We start from the raw sequence: 16,436 nt of genomic DNA, 5'->3' as shown, positions 1-16,436 counted from the left end.
TGCATACTCTCGTCAACAACAAACATAAATTTAAAAAAAAAATCATTCGGTCATGGACTGATACAAGTATTTGGCAGTACTGATCTGTGAGAAAAGATATTTTTAAAGATGAAATCAATAAAATCTCATTACAAATGTGGCGTCTGGGGTCTTAAATGCTAACAAGCAGCCATCTAAGATGCATCAATTGGTCTCAACCCACCTGGATCAAAGGAGAATGAAGAACACCAAGGTCACACGATAACTAAGAGCCCAAGAGACAGAAAGGGCCACATGAACCAGAGAACGACATCATCCTGAGACCAGAAGAACTAGTTGGTGCCCGGCCACAATCGATGACTGCCCTGACAGGGAGCACAGCAGAGGACCCCTGAGGCAGCAGGAGATTAGTGGGATGCAGACCCCAAATTCTCACAAAAAGACCATACTTAATGGTCTGACTGAGACTAGAGGAATCCCGGCGGTCATGGTCCCCAAACCTTCTGTTGGCACAGGACAGGAACCATTCCCGAAGACAACTCATCAGACATGAAAGGGACTGGACAGTGGGTAGGAGAGAGATGCTGATGAAGAGTGAGCTAATTATATCAGGTGGACACTTGAGACTGTGTTGGCATCTCCTGTCTAGAGGGGGGATGGGAGGATAGAGAGAATTGGAAGCTGGCAATATTGTCACCGAAGGAGAGACTGGAAGGGCTGATTCATTAGGGGGAGAGCAAGTGGGAGTACGGAGTAAGGTGTATATAAACTTATATGTGACAGTCTGACTTGATTTGTAAACGTTCACTTGAAGCTCAACAAAAGTTAATTAAAAAAAAAAATCTCATTACAGATGAGCATTACCATACAAACATTTGCAATCAATGTTGATAATATGGAACAGTAACTATGAATCCCAATTTAGCAAAATATTAATCCCTAAATGAATAATTCTATCTTTTCATTAGTAGACCTGTATTTAAAAAAATGTACTCAACTATTATTATATCTTGAATTTCATCAATAAAACTTTGTGGAAATTTGTCTTTTCTCTTGTTATAGAAGTACCTACAAAATATCCTAAATTTTGCCTGTTGGCCCACAAAGCCTAAAATATTTACTATCTGGCCCTTTACAGACAAAGTTTGCCATCCTCTGCTTCAAACCACACAGTCTTTTATCATAGTGATCACCTATCATTTCTCAGCTCTTTATTTACACACCTCTACCTCCCCAACCAAACCTTGAGCTACTTTAAGGAATGTACATAAACCAAGTAGGCAGTTCAGTGCCTGGTTCTGCATTTAAGGATTTGCTAAATGATTACTGAATGAACAGCTATGAACCTCTAGAAGGGAGGCAGACAAGAGGTAGTCAGCATTCTTCTGAATCATTCCTTCATGTTTCAGAGTTAATTACAACCTGCCTCCTCTAACTAGATTTAAAAAAAACAAACAGCTGTTAGTCAACTTTCTAAAAATGTAATGCTTGCCTACTGATAACCCCACTGCCGTCGAGTCGATTCCAACTCATAGCGACCCTATAGGACAGAGTAGAACTGCCCCGTAGAGTTTCCAAGAAGCACCTGGCAGATTCAAACTGCAAACTTCTCGGTTAACAGCCATAGCATTTAACCACTACGCCACCAGGGTTTCCTGCCTACTGATATGAAATAGAAAAAGGAATCAGCCAGAGCCAAGAAACTATTTCAAACCATTCCTATTTCCAACTCCTGGGCTTTCCAGGCTTTTCAGTTCTTTCCCTAATTAATCTCTTTGACAGTGAAATAAACTACAGTAAAAAGACATGTGGCACTATCTATCAGTTATCAACACAAGCATACACCACTGCATTAACACTGACACATATCTACTGATCTTTCATGGTTAATCACTGTTATCAAATACTTACTGTTCCTTGTTCTAATAAAAGTTGACACTTGCTGAGACATTCTGGGCTGTCAATAAGTTCCAGGAGTGCTTTCTCAGCCTCTATTCTTTGGGTAAGATCAGTTCCTACGTACAGGTGAGTACATAGTGCTTCCAATTCAGCCAAACTCTTCAAAGGCAAAAAAAAAAAAAAAGAAAAAATTAACATTTTACTTGCATGAAAAAAAAAATAACCTAAGTATACTAACCACAGGAAATAAGTGATACAAAAATCATGATTTTACTCAATAACCGAATACATGATTATTGAGCTACCACTTCTTACTAGGGAATACAGTGCTGAACAAAACAGACACATCTCCTACCTCCAAAAATTATTTCATTATAAAATTGATAGCTCCATGATAGAAAAGTAAGAGTACAGAAAAGGGGAGGACACGCATAATCCAGGGTGTTAGGAAAGGCTTGCCTAAAGAAGTAACATGTATGCTGAGAGCTGACAGAGTGAGCCAGATGAAAAAAGACTAGAAGCCTTTCAGGCAAAGAAATAGCATGTACCAGCGGGTTGCAGTGGAAAGGTGCTCAATCATTTTGAGGCAATAAAGGTCAGTGCAATAGTAAACACACAGCAAGGAGGAAACACCAGGTGAGGCTAGAGAGATGGGTACAGGAATGATCATGCTTTGCAGTCACTCTGCCAATTTACGTTCTTTCTCAAATTGTAAGAACTTCAATTGCTCCATCTATAAAAAAGAAATGATGGTAATTATAAGTATATGCTGATTTGGGGCCTCTGAACTAACAACTTATAGTGCTGTAGGCCAACTATGTCATGATTTTCAGGAACTGTAACTTGACCCCATGGTATTTATAGCAATGTAATTACTAGGTATCATTTTGCAGGTCCCTATTTTATAAACAGTGGAAACCCTGGTGGCATAGTGGTTAAGTGCTACAGCTGCCAGCCTAAAGGGTGGCAGTTCAAATCCACCAGGCGCTCCTTGGAAACTCTATGGGGCAGTTCTACTCTGTTCTATAGGGTTTCTATGAGTTGGAATCAACGTTGGCAACAGGTTTTGTTTTGTTTTTTTTAATTTTATAAACACAAAGAATAATTCATTCTTTTTATAAACATAATCTCATCTGAAGATACAGGACACACGGATACAATCTGAAAGAATATAAAATAAGTCTGACATTCCTCTCTGCTTAAAAGAAGTCGTGCTAAAGGCACCTTACTAAAACAAACTACTTTCTTTAGAACCTGAACTAGAGAATTATTCACTGGAGCATAAAAAAAAGTTGGCACAGATTTCAATGTCAGGTAGACAAATGAAGGTAATGGAAATTTCTAAAGAAATTCTATTTTTTGTCCTTTTATGGCCTGAATATTTAGGTGGTAGCCTTATAGCTCTTCTAGTCCAAACATTCCTTCAAATGTATATTCCTTGTCCTAAGAGGTATACACGGGTAACACTGAAATGAGACCTCCTCCAGCTCCCTTTACTCTTTTCACTTCTCTCTCTTCCTCGGCTCCTTGCTGGTATTTTCCACTTCCCTCTCCAGGTTAGAGCCCAGCATTCCAGACTTGGGATTTTCTTCTAGAGTGAAAATAGATGTCCAAAAGGAAGGTTACGAGTGGATAAATTAAGACAGATGACCTCAAGTGAACCACATTTTAAACATTTTCCCCACCTAGATAGGTTCAATAAACCTTCAAACACTACCACATACAGTACATGATATTAAAATGCATAGAAAATTCATAGTTCATGAATACATATGAATTCTCAGATTTTCTCCAAGAGTAAAAAATATAAAAATGAAAAGGATTACATTTTTCCTTCTCATGACCAAACCTGAAGTCTTTTCCTTCATCTAATATACCTGAATGATTGAATTTTAGAACTGGTAAAACCCAGAATAATTTCATGATAAACGGATTCTGCTGTCATATATTTTTCTAGATCTAAGATTCCTTGAAGAAAGTAGGCTTTGCAAACAGAACAGGGCCAGAAAGCGCAACAAAACCTAACTGTTGAACAAAACAAAAGCCCTCAAAAAGTGATGCAAATACTAGTGCTTACCTCATAAAATTGTTCAGAGGATTAAAGGAATCAGTACCGCATGTGTTTATTACTAATATTATCTAATAATAATAACAACGTAGTCGGTTGAATTGTGTTCCCCCAAAAGATATGTCCAAGTCCCCAGTACCTGTGCATGTGACCTTATTTGGAAACAGAGCCTGTGCAGTCTATTGTATGTCAACTATGCCTCAAAAAGTTAAAAAAAAATAAAGAAATAAAGGCTTTTGTATCAGGGAAAAAAAGTCCTCTAATAGTAAAAAACTACTACAAAAATCCCACCTCAACTGTACTTAAAGCTCTTTTCAATTACTTCCTTCTATCTTTCCTGGCTTCTGTAATTAAGCCTCATGATTACCATTAGTAGACACTGCCTTTATCTTAAAGCTATTCATTTCCCATCCACAAACAGTTAAGCACTAAGCTACTAGCCAAAGGATTTGAGGTTCAAACCCACCCAGAGGCTCCTCCGAAGACGAGCCTGGCAATCTGCTTCTGAAAAGTCACAGCCTTGAAAATCCTAAGGAGCAATTCTACTCTACACACTTGCCATGAGTCGGAATTAACTGGACAGCAACTGAAAACAAGAACTTCATTTCTTCTTCCCCTCACTACCTTTTACTGAGCATCCCTGAAGGCTTATTTATTCCTGGGCATCTTAGAACTCTTACTTCTACAATGAATAGGATAATACTTGTTTTTGTGCCTGACAGTTTACAAAGTATTTCCTTTTTTTCCCCAAACTAATTCTTAAAAGTAGACTCCTACAGAGTACTTATTTTCCACATGCCCATTTTACAGACAAAAAAACTACGGCTCAGAGATCAAATATATATTAGCTGTTCAAGATCAAATATACAGTAAATGGTCAATTTCTAGACAAATATAAGTTTACAGACCCTAAGTACATGTTGTCTCCTCACTACCATGTGATTCTGACACCCATTACTTCAGTCATCATCTACCTGCAGATGACGTCCTAGTCCGTACTTTCGACCCTGTCTGTTCACCTTCTTTATACTTATCTAAAAATTTCATCCTCTTGGAAATCTGGAAAGCTGCTTAAAAAAAAAAAAGAAACTGAATTAACGTATTTCCTGCTGATCTCCACTTGAAGTGTCTGTCCACTCCCCACTTTAAACATTTTCCCCACCTAGATAGTTTCTAGGCCTCACTGTTTCGCTAACTCTGGGTACGTTTCTAATTTGTCATAATGCGCTACCAATTCTCTTTCTATGAAGACTCAGATTTAACACCTCTCCATGACTGTCGAACACCTCTCCATGACCGTCAACAGTATCTTCTAACTGTGGCCTCCTCTCAGATAATCCAGATCCACTGCTTCCTAGAAGACAGGGTGCCCTAAGTCACATCTTCCTAACCAGACTGCATGTGCTTAGAATGGGTTATGGGTATACCTGGAATACTGATCCCCTTGCCCTCCTGACAGCCACACTGATGGCTGCTGGCTGTGACCAGCTTACCTCCATGAGCCACACGATTATAATTTTTTATGTATGCCATAATGTGAAAAAGACAGTAAAGCAGTGGCCTGTGTTCCACACAAATCAGCTTCTTTACCAATCACTCGATTCCATACTTTTTGACTACCTATCCTGTTGAGTAGATGACATTAAGATATGGCTAATGGAGAGAATATGAAACTTAAGAGTTATTGGGCCTACTCTAACTCTGTAAACTTGGACAAGCCCCAACTGTGCTGAGACTCCATGTCTTCAGGAATACAATATATATCTGCACGCCTCTCAAGTTAGTTGTGGGGTTCAAAATCTACAATGAGCATGTGAAAACTCAAAATGCTAGGTACTAGTTATCACTATTAACAAATGCTCCTTGAGTTATCTGGATAACAATATGATCTCTTACGCTTAAAAGAATTCAAACTGAGAAATTTCAAAGTTTTTTTCTGGCCCCCCCCCCAAAACTGTCTGATCTTTTATTTGTCCAACTCCACTTTGAGGCTGATTTATATCAGACCACAGCTGCTGCTAAGTACATTTCTGGGAAACTAAGATGGAATGGTAGTTTTCACATTAGCATCTAATTTTTCCCACACTGCATCTAAGTCTGAAGTCCTCTAGGACTGGGTGATTTATAACATCTTCCCAAGTCTGAAAAAGTTTCACTACACGTTTTAATGTACTTTCAAGATTTACACCTGAACTGTGAACATCTGATTACATTATTTACAATTCCTAAGTCTTCCCTGTGAGATTCTTCCCATGAAAATTTCCCAGAGGGTATATTTACTGAAGTGGTAATAAATACATTATTTTGACCTGGGGACCCTCAAAAGAGGGAAAGAGTCAAAATGTAATGTGTGGGGCTTGCTATCTCCTGGTTTATAACATCCTGGAGCTGTCAATTACCTAACAGGCAAGTGATTGGTTGGAAAGAAAAGACCCTTTGGAACAATCAATAAATAAGAAAGTAATGAGTCAGTGTGACCACAGGGGTTTCAAAGAAGTCTAGGAGGGGGCTGTGACACTTAGATATACTGTCTCCACGTTATGAAGCTGCCTACCTCTCCGAAGATATCGCCTACTCCTTCCCTTTTATATAACCCTATGCTCCAACTAGACAAAGCTTCCAAAATGTGCCACAATTCTTTGCCTCGGTGCATAATGTCCTCCTGTCTTTATACTCTTCTTCTTCACTTGTTCAACTCTCACAATTCTTTCAAGACCCCCCCCCCGCCCCAGATTGCACGTTCCTTGTGTAGAGATGGTGTTTTGCTTAGAGCTGTATCTTCAGCACTTAAGCATAATAGGTATTCAATAAACAGTAAGCCGAGGAATGGAAGCTCCTCAAAGCATCCCTTGTCTAGGCGGCACAGCAGTTCTGCCTCACTCCCTTCCAAAACACACACACACACACGACTGACTGCACCCTTTCTGTGCTCCCATGATATCCTGTACATTTTCACATGTACTGTAATGATCTTTGAGCACTAAGAGAGCAAGAATAGTAAGATGTAATCCTTTACCCCCCAGAACTTTGCAGTGCTTAAGACACACTGGGGGGCTCAAAAGCTGCTTACAGAATGAACACCTGAACCAATATGCCAGCGCGCTGCCCTGTAATACACGGGCCTTTCTCCTCAAGGAGAAAGAGGACCATCCTTATCTCCGCGACCCTCTTGCGCGTGCCCTGCCTCCGCTCCCTCCTCCAGTGAGGCGTCTGCGGAGTCCTTCGCAATTCCTGACAGAAACGGCCCCTGCCTCCCCAGCCATTCAAGCCCAACAGCCGCCGCCGCCGCCGCTCTTTTGGCCGACCTCAGGCCCCTCTAGAGCTCCATTTCAACTGTGCGGAGGCCGACGACAGACCCAGGCCAGCGACGGGGCGCGAAGGCTGGTCCACGGCGCCGGCGCCCTCCCGAGGCGCGCAAAAGCCGGCGGGTCCGGGCTAGCACCTGCCCGGGAGCCACCAAAGACGCCGTTCCCGCCCGTTCCGCGGCGCCAGGGAAGGCGGACACCCGCCCGGCTGGTCCTCAGCATCCGCCCTCCCGGGAGGGGCGGACTCCAAACCCGGCCCCTGCTCCATCCACCCCCGTCCCCCGGCTCGGTCCGCCCCGCGGCTCGGGCCCAGGGTTTGCAGCCCAGGCCCGTGCCCCTGGGTCCCCGGCCGGGGGCGGGGGCAGGGGCTGCGGTTCGGGGGCGCCGCCCCGCGGCCCTGAAGCCTCCTCCACCATCCCCGGCCCACAGGGCCCAGGCCCCGGCGTCCTGCCGGGTTCCCAAGGCGGCGGAGCTGGGGGCCGGGGTGCTCGGCGAACTGACCTGGAAGTGCAGCGCCATCTTCCCGTGAGGCGGCGCCGGCCGGCCAGTCCCGAGTGCCTGAGGGGAGGGAGTGAAGGCGGGCGCCACCGAAACCCCAGCCGCCCGCGGGGTCCCTGCGCCGCTCGCTTTGCGCCTCAGCAGCGCGCGGCCTTCGTGTTAGAAGCGCCGGGCGGGGTGAGGGAGGCGGTGCGCGCGGGGCGGGTTCTCCGGGGGCGCAGGAATCTCAACCGCCTCCTGCGTTCAAGTTTCAACCGCTGCTTTGGTGGGCTGTGACCTCTGACCCCTGTTCTTTGACTCAGCCACAACAACTTAACTGTCAGTTATGACCCTTGACTCTTAAATCTCTCATACACTTTCTTGACTCAGGACCTCAACAGCACAACTATGGCCCATGCCTCCTGACTCTCACACGGCCAAAGATTTTCTTGTCCCCTAGCACCCACTTGACGTTCTCGGGTGATGCAAACGTTGTTTGGCCGCTAACCTAAAGGTTGGTGATTGGAGTCGGCCCAGAGGTGCCTTGGAAGAAAGGGCAGGAAATCTGCTTTCTAATAATCAGCTGTTGAAAACCCTGTGAAGCACGCTCTGACACACAATGGGTGGCCATGAGTTGGAATCAAATGAAGGGCAACTGGTGGTGGTGGTGAGCACCCACTTGCTACCAGCACACCCAGTCAGCCATAACCTTTGACTCCCACATACCAGCTGCTTCCTGAGACCCCTGACTCCCAGAGCCCAATTTCCTTTCTTTAAATTTTAACTTTCTTAGACCAAAATTAAATTAATGGCGTTTGCATGATGCTAAGTTGTAAAATTCTAGATCATTTCTTACTCTTTTGTCTGCATTTCGTTGAATATGAAATTATATTTTCCACCAGATGATTCATTGGAATGAGAATTTGAGCAGAAGTGGGTCAAAATCTCTCCATTCTGATGTTCTTTGTTTCTATTTAAATAAAGTTCAACACTTCCATGTGTGTTGTTGTCCTTTAGCCTGAAACCTCCCTTTAGTACTTCTTACAGTTCAGTTCTGCTATTGACAAATTCTCTCAGCTTTTTAATATGAAAAGTCTTTTTTTAACCTTCATTTTTTAAAGGATAGTTTTGCTGGGAATAGAATTCCACAGAGTCTTTTCTTTTTTTAATCTTTCAGCATTATAAAGATGTGTTTCTGTTGTCTTCTGGTTTCTGTTGAGAAGGCAGCTGTCAGTCTGATTTTTCCTCCTTTTTCCTTAAAATGTACCCCCTCCACTTTTCCTAAACCCCAGCAACTTAAAATTTTTTCTCTTTCTCTTTGGTCTTCAGCAATTTCAGTCTGATGTAACTAAGTGTTATTTTCTTTGTAATTATCCTGCTTGGAATTCATAAAACTTTTTAAATATGAAATCTGATACTTTCATTGGTTTTTGAAAATTCTTGGCTAGCATTTCTTTAAATATTACTTCTTTCCCAGTCTATCTCTCTTTTTCTTCTGGAGCTCCAATTATATGTTTGTTAGATCCTTTTGCTATATTCCATATGTTGCTTACTCTGTTTTCTATAATTTGGGGGTTTTAATTTTTTTTTTCTTTTTGTGCTTTAATAAGGATATTTTCTACTGACCTGTTGTCTGTTCAGTAGAAACTCTGTTCTGTTGTGTCTGAGCTGGTATATGACCCATTTATTGAATTTTTAATTATTTCTATTTGACTCCTCTCCCTCCCATTTAAAAAAAATAGATTCCATGGCTCCAGTGAAATTGTTTCTCTTCCCTCTATTTTATTTAACATTTTAATCATATTATTTAAACTCCTTATCTGATAACTCCAATACCTGAGTCATTTGTGGGCCCTCCTGGTTTTTGGTATTTGGATTTGTTTTTTTAGCATGCCTCATAATTTTTTACTGAATGTTAGACAGCGTGGAAGATTCTCTTTCTCCAAAAACATTGCTTTTTTTATTGTCATAGGCAGACAGAGTACCAGTTGATCAACTTAATCTTATGGAGACTTGGATTTAGGCTTTTTAATGCTGATCTATTTCAGTTTTGCTCTTACTTTTAGGTCATGATACTTACTAGATCTTACAAGTAAAATACTGGGATGTTTGCCAAAATACTTCCATGCTGGTGAAGCTTGTACTCTGCCTCCTTAGCACTGCAGTTGCTAAAATCTCCATTCCACTCCTTAGGTGCTCCTGTTCTTCTGGGTTTCTTGAAGCCTGTCCCTGTGCATGTGCAGCTAAGGAATTTGCTGGTGGTTTGAGGAGTATTCATACAGATTTTTGGGCTCAGACCTCTGCAGTTGCCTCCAATCTAGAATTTTGTCTCTCAAGTCCTAGTTGCTTTCATTCTCAAATTCTGACCTCTGCCCCTAGGCTATTGGTACTTACGTTTTCTTTTAGCTCTATTACCCCTTTCTGCCAGTGGAAACTGCTCTCAGGGAAAAAGCTTGAAGTGACATGGATCTCACTTCTTGCGCTTTTGTTCTCTCAAAGATTATGGCCACGCAACATCTCAAGTTCTGCCTTCATTGGTTGTTCTCTAATGCCTTCCAACAGTTGGATGGATGGATGGATGGATGGATGGATGGATGGATGGATGGATGGATGGATGGATGGGTGGGTGGATGGATGGGTGGATGGATGGATGGGTGGATGATTATAGATAGATAGATGGGTGGGTGAGTGGATGACTGCATGAGTGGGTGGCTAGGTGGGTGGGTGGACAGATGGAGGATGATCAATAGATAGATAGCGAGTGCACCGTGTTGGCACAAATGGTTAAGTGCTTGACTGATAACTGAAAAGTTGGTAGTTTAAACCCACCCAGAGGCCTGGCAATCTGCTTTATAAAGCTTACAGCCTAGACAACCCCATGGGGCAGTTCTACTCTGTCACATGGGGTCACCATGAGTTGAAATCCACTTGACAGCACCCAACAACTATATAGTGATCCAACTGAATGCAGAAATTATTGAACAATATGATGAACATCACATGCGAGTAAAATTTTGTTGAACATGACTCAAAAACAGTTGCAGCAGTATATCTATAGGGAAATTCCAGAAATTCAAGCCAGACCCAGAAAAGGACATGGAACAAAGGATGTCATTGCTAATACCAGACAAATCTTGGCTGAAAAACAAAGAATACCAGAAAGATGTTTACCTATGTTTTATTGACTATGCAAAAGCCTTCAGCTGTGTGGATCATAACAAATTATTGATAACATTCCAAAGAATGGAAATTTCAGAACACTTAATTGTGCTTATGAGGAACCTGTACACAGATGAAGAGACAATCATTCAAACAGAACAAGGGGCTACTGCATGGTAAAAACAAAAACAACAACGTAAACAAAACAAATGTACTAAAAACCAGAATTAACAAATGTTACCGTATTGAGGTATTTGCTCTAGACTTTGTCTTTTTTTATTGTACTTCAGATGAATGTACAGAACAAATTAGTTTCTCATTAATACACATATTGTTTGGTGACACTGATTGCCAAACTCATGACATGTCAACACTATCCCCATCTCGACCTTGGGTTCCCTGTTACCAGCTTCCCTGTCCCTTCCTGACTTCTCATCTTTGCCCCTGAGCTGGTGTGCCCATTTAGTCTCATTTTGTTTTATGGGCCTAAATGATCTTTGGCTGAAGGGTGAACCTCAGCAGTGACTTCAGTACTAAGTTAAAAAGGTGTCTGGGGGCCATACTCTCAGGGTTTCTCCAATCTCTGTCAGACCACTAAGTCTGGTCTTTTGTGTGTGTGTGTGAATTAGAATTTTGTTCTACATTTTTCTCCAGCTCTGTCCAGGACTCTCTATTGTGATCCCTGTCAGAGCAGTTGATAGTGGTAGCTGGAAACCATCTAGTTGTGCTGGACTCAGACTGCTGGAGGCTGTGGTACTTGTGGTCCATTAGTCCCTCGTGTCTTTGGTTTTCTTATTCTGTCTTGCTCAAGTTGGAGTGGGACCAGTGGAGTATCTTAGATGGCTGCTCACAAGCTTTTAAGACCCCAGACACTGCTCAATAAAGTAGGAGGTAGAACATTTTCTTCATAAACTATATATATACGTTCTTTATAAACTTATGCAAATTGAGCTAGATGTCCTGTTAGACCATGGTCCCCAGCCCTCAGCCCAGTAATTCGGACCCTCAGGGAGTTTGGATGTGTCTATGAAGCTTCCATGACCTGGCCTTGGTCAACTTGTGCTGACTACTTCAGTATTGTGTACTGTTTTATCCTTCAAAACCAAAGTTACCCACTTATCTATTGTCTAAAAAAAAAGTCTAGTTAGGTTTTTTTCCCTCCCTACCCCTTCTCTCCCGAGTAACCATCAAAGATTGTTTCTTTCTGTGTGTAAATCTTTTAACGAGTTTTTATAACAGTGGTCTCACACAGTATTTGTCTTTTTGTGATTGACTTATTTCACTCAGCATAATGCCCTCCAGATTCATCCATGTTGTGAGCTATTTCGCAGATTCATCATTTGTCTTTATTTTTGCATAGTGTTCCATTGTGCATATGTACCACAGTTTGTTTATCCATTCATCTATTGATGGGCACTTATGTTGTTTCCATCTTTTTGCTATTGTGAATAATGCTGCAATGAACATGGATATGCATATGTCTATTTGTGTGATGGCTGTTATTCCTCTAAGATATGTTCCCAGGAGTGGGATTGCTAGATCGTATGGTATTTCTATTTCTAGCTTTTTTAAGGAAATGCCATACCATTTTCCAAAATAGTTGTACCATTTTACATTTCCACCAGCAGTGCATAAGTGTTCCAATCTGCCCGCAGCCTCTCCAACATTTGTTACTTTCTGTTTTTTTGATTTGTGCCAGTAATGTCAGGGTGAGATGGTATCTTATTGTAGTTTTTGATTTGCATTTCTCTGAAGGCTGCATTTCCTCATGTGTCTGTTGGCTGCCTGAATGTCTTCTTGGGTGAAGTGTCTGTTCATATCCTTTGCCAATTTTTAAATCAGATTATTTGTCTTTTTGTTGTAGAGGTGTTGGATTTTCCTATAGATTTTAGAGATTAGACCTATGTCAGACTTGTCACAGACAAAAAATTTTTCCCAGTCTGTAGGTTCTCTTTCTACTCTTTTGATTAAGTCTTTTGATGAGTACAAGTGTTTAATTTTTAGAAGATCCCAGTTATATAGCTTATCTTCTAGTGTTTGTGTATTGTTAGTTACTGTTTGTATGCTCTTTATGTCATGTATTAGGGCCACTAGACTATTTTTTGAGGGAAATAAAATATTACAGATAAATATATATATATAAGTTTACACTGGACAGCAGGAGTTGTTCTGGAAAAACTGGGTATTACAGTCACCCAAATTAAAGATAGGTTTAAACTTTAAATACTTGTTTAAGAGTAAGCCCATTTACCTAAAATCACACCAAGATGTTAATGTGTTACACAAAGTGGTAAACCTTTGCTTTTGGAAGAATGCAAAGGATTTATCCAGTATAGGAGCTTAGGAAAACTGTTGGTCTTCAGACTAATGGGGACCTTCCCAGAGTGTTTCACAGGGAATTCACATCCAGAATTCTTCCCTTTCTAGCTAACCCAAGGAAAGTTACTTAATCTCTCTCAAAGCCTTAGGAGTATAACGCCAAGTACTTTACAAAGCTGTAAAAGTTTAAAGCATCTGGCACACGGTGATTAATGTTGTATTTTATTGATTCCTCATGAACACTTTGTTTTTTCATAGTTTATTTTTTCAGAAATCAAGGTGCATCTTACAGTGGACGGCTTCTTACTGTCAGGAACAGCCAGAAATAGTCTAGATGCAGTGTTCATTGCCTGCGTGTTTGTAAATTTGGGTATTAGTCCCAGTGACCTGACTGGAAAACTGCAACACTTCAGTGTTTCAGTCAAAAAAATAATTTTAGAAACATTTGAGGAAGGCACACAAGCGTTGCTTGTTGATGGAAACCTTCTGCTGACCCCTTCTGGTGCATGTCATACTTTTGGGGCTCAGGGTCGCCAACAAAAGACACAGAGAAGACAATATTAGTGCGTGTAATGCTTTACTCACATAGAGGCAAGACAGAGTGATATCAGGTTCTCTAGTGCGCACCTGTCTCCCATGGCCCACGGATCATCCCCTCGTATGTCCGATGCAGGGCAAATGTTCTACATTCAGCCCTCTTGTGCCATATAGGAGAGACCTCGTTCATTCCCCACTGAGAAAAGATATAAAAGTGGGGTTGGCCAAGGGCCATATGGTGCCTGCACATTTTCAAGAGACAAATTTACTCTGTGTCCAGAACAGAGGGAACTCTTCTCTGATAAGGAGAAGGTACTGGGGGAGAGGGAGTGTCCCAGTTCCCAGCCTCCTTATCAGAGGGGGTTCTGGGCCCAAGGCATTTACTTAGGCAGCCTGGATAGGAGGCACAGAGGCAGACCATTCCCAACTTTCAGAATGGGTGTCGGTGGCTAGAGTGGAGCCCTCTTTTTAAAAGTGCTACCAGAGGACAATTTAAAACGAAACAAAACGAAACAAAAAAAACATTGCTGTGGCATCGATGCCAACTCATGGTGACTATGTACTACAGAGTAGGAGAGCTCCATAGAGTTTTCTTGGCTATAATCTTTACAGAAGTAGATTGCCAGGCCTTTTTTCCATGGCACCACTGGGTTGGTTCAAACCGCCAACCTTTCAGTGAGTAATCAAGTGCAAACTATTTGTGCCACCCAGGGAACTATTCAGAGGCCAATATTCAATAGAAAAACATGGACACCAACAATTCAGAATTGAAAAGTGATTTGGAAGATTCAGGCTGTGTATGTGGAGATATTTTAGGAATATTGGAACCCATTCATTTCACTTCAGTTTCCTTTTTATGTTTGCACAAGAATGAATGAGGATAAAATCCCTGTCCAAATAAGTCTAAAGATCTCTTTCAATAAGCACATAAGTATTCTAAATTATATATAATTTAATTGCCAGAGTTTTTCTTTCTTAAGTTTACATAAAATAATTGTGCTTTTTGCAGTTTATGTGTGCCTTAGATTTGGAGAAGTGCATTCAATGGTAATTTTTATTATCCTTGAAACCACATCACTTAAACAGTTGCCTGCCCTGCCCACACAGAAAATAATCTGCAGAAACATGCTGAGATCCCTAGGATTGCTTCCTTGTAATGGCAGAATTCATGCTGAAAAAATATATCCTCTGAGAGACAGTTTTTACCTATTCAGTTGCCATCAAGTCAATTCTGACTCATGGCAATCTCATATGTATCAAGGTGATGAGTAGAACTATGCTCCATAGGGTTTTCAGTGGCTGATTTTTCAGAAGTAAATTGCCAAGTCTTTCTTCTGGGTACCTCTAAGTGGACTTGAATCTCCAACCTTTTGATTAGCAGCTGAGCACTTTTGCAGCACCCAGGGATTCTTTACCTTGTTGTTGTTAGTTGCCATCAAGTTGTTTCTTGGACCCATGGTGACCCAGTGTGTGTTAGAATAGAACTGTGCTCTGTAGGGTTTCCAAGGCTATGATCTCCAGAAACAGATTGCCAGGCCTGTCTTCTGAGGCACCTTGGGTGGGTTTGAACTGACAACCTTTCGGCTAATAGTCAAATGCTTAACCATTTGCGCCACCCATGGAGTCCTCATTTTTTACCTAGGAAGACTAAAAGCAGTGTCCATCATGTCTGTATCATTAGGAATACACTCAGGGGAAAAATGAATTTACATTCTAGGGACATGCCAGTCGCACTCATCATTAATTAACTGATATGGTCCCGTTGTGTAGTATTCTGAAGTTAAAATGTTGGCCTCAGGAGGTCAGAAGAATCTACGTGAGTGATGGAAGTACAACCAAATTTTAGGGTGTTCAAGGAGACTATGGCTGAGTAAAGCATCAACCACCCCGATTAAAAAGGGAGGTCATGACATGGTGGTGCTAAACAAAACACTGAACATGGTGAGCTGTGCTATGTAGTGACACTAACAACCTTCTCTGGAGGGACCTGCTTATGAAGTGATGACAGTATCCATTTGGCAGGTGGACAAGCATAAGCATGGCGATTTCTAGATAGTTTACCAGAACCAACATATTTAATACTGGGGAAGAATGTGTGGCATTACCAAAGGCCTGATTTGAAACGAGATCAGCATTGTGAAGTACATTGTAACGTGACTTGCACGTACCTAGCACCTACTCATACACAGACATTTCTTGAGCTACCTCCCCTTCAATCAGCCTGGGATCAATCATTTCACAAAAGAGATAGCAGAATTTTGAAAATGGGCCAGGTCAAGGCATTTTTCGAATGAGCTATTCTTGGCCAAGTCTTCTACCCCTGTCTTTCCACTGTTCCACCCTCTCCCAACATGTACTTGGACAAGGTGTTTACAAATTGGGTGACTCAGGCTGTTTTACAATTGTGTCTGCTGCAGTGTCAATTGTAGATGGGTTAACCTTAGTTACTTTTCAAACTGGTTAACCTAATCTTGATCTTTGATTCACGGTTGTATACAGGGAATTTTTGCAAATAATTATCCAGTTGCAAAAAATGTTATTGTATTCTAAGACAAAAAATAAATAAACAAATGGAATGCATAAAGTTCGATACCCTGAGCATTAGTGAGCTGAATTGGACTGGTTTGGGCCACCTTGAATCAGATAATCATATGGCCTACTATGCTGGGAATGACAAATTTAAGAGGAATGGC

At 41.5% G+C, this 16,436-nt stretch overlaps 1 protein-coding gene across 1 annotated transcript in view; it reads right to left on the bottom strand.

The window, feature by feature from the left end:
• Positions 1 to 7,790, bottom strand: part of RANBP17 (RAN binding protein 17) — a 120,652-nt gene extending 112,862 nt beyond the window's left edge. Inside the window, exons 1-2 of the mRNA XM_064279109.1 lie at positions 7,753 to 7,790; positions 1,891 to 2,037 (exon numbers count right to left, since the gene is read on the bottom strand). Coding sequence (XP_064135179.1) covers positions 1,891 to 2,037; positions 7,753 to 7,770 — 165 coding nt within the window. The 5' untranslated portion in view covers positions 7,771 to 7,790. The remainder of the gene's footprint in view (positions 1 to 1,890; positions 2,038 to 7,752) is intronic.
• Positions 7,791 to 16,436: the final 8,646 nt, after the last annotated feature.

This window comes from Loxodonta africana, chromosome 2, assembly GCF_030014295.1.
Source record: "Loxodonta africana isolate mLoxAfr1 chromosome 2, mLoxAfr1.hap2, whole genome shotgun sequence".
Lineage (NCBI taxonomy): Eukaryota > Metazoa > Chordata > Mammalia > Proboscidea > Elephantidae > Loxodonta > Loxodonta africana.
This window is presented reverse-complemented; position numbering and strand designations above follow the sequence as displayed.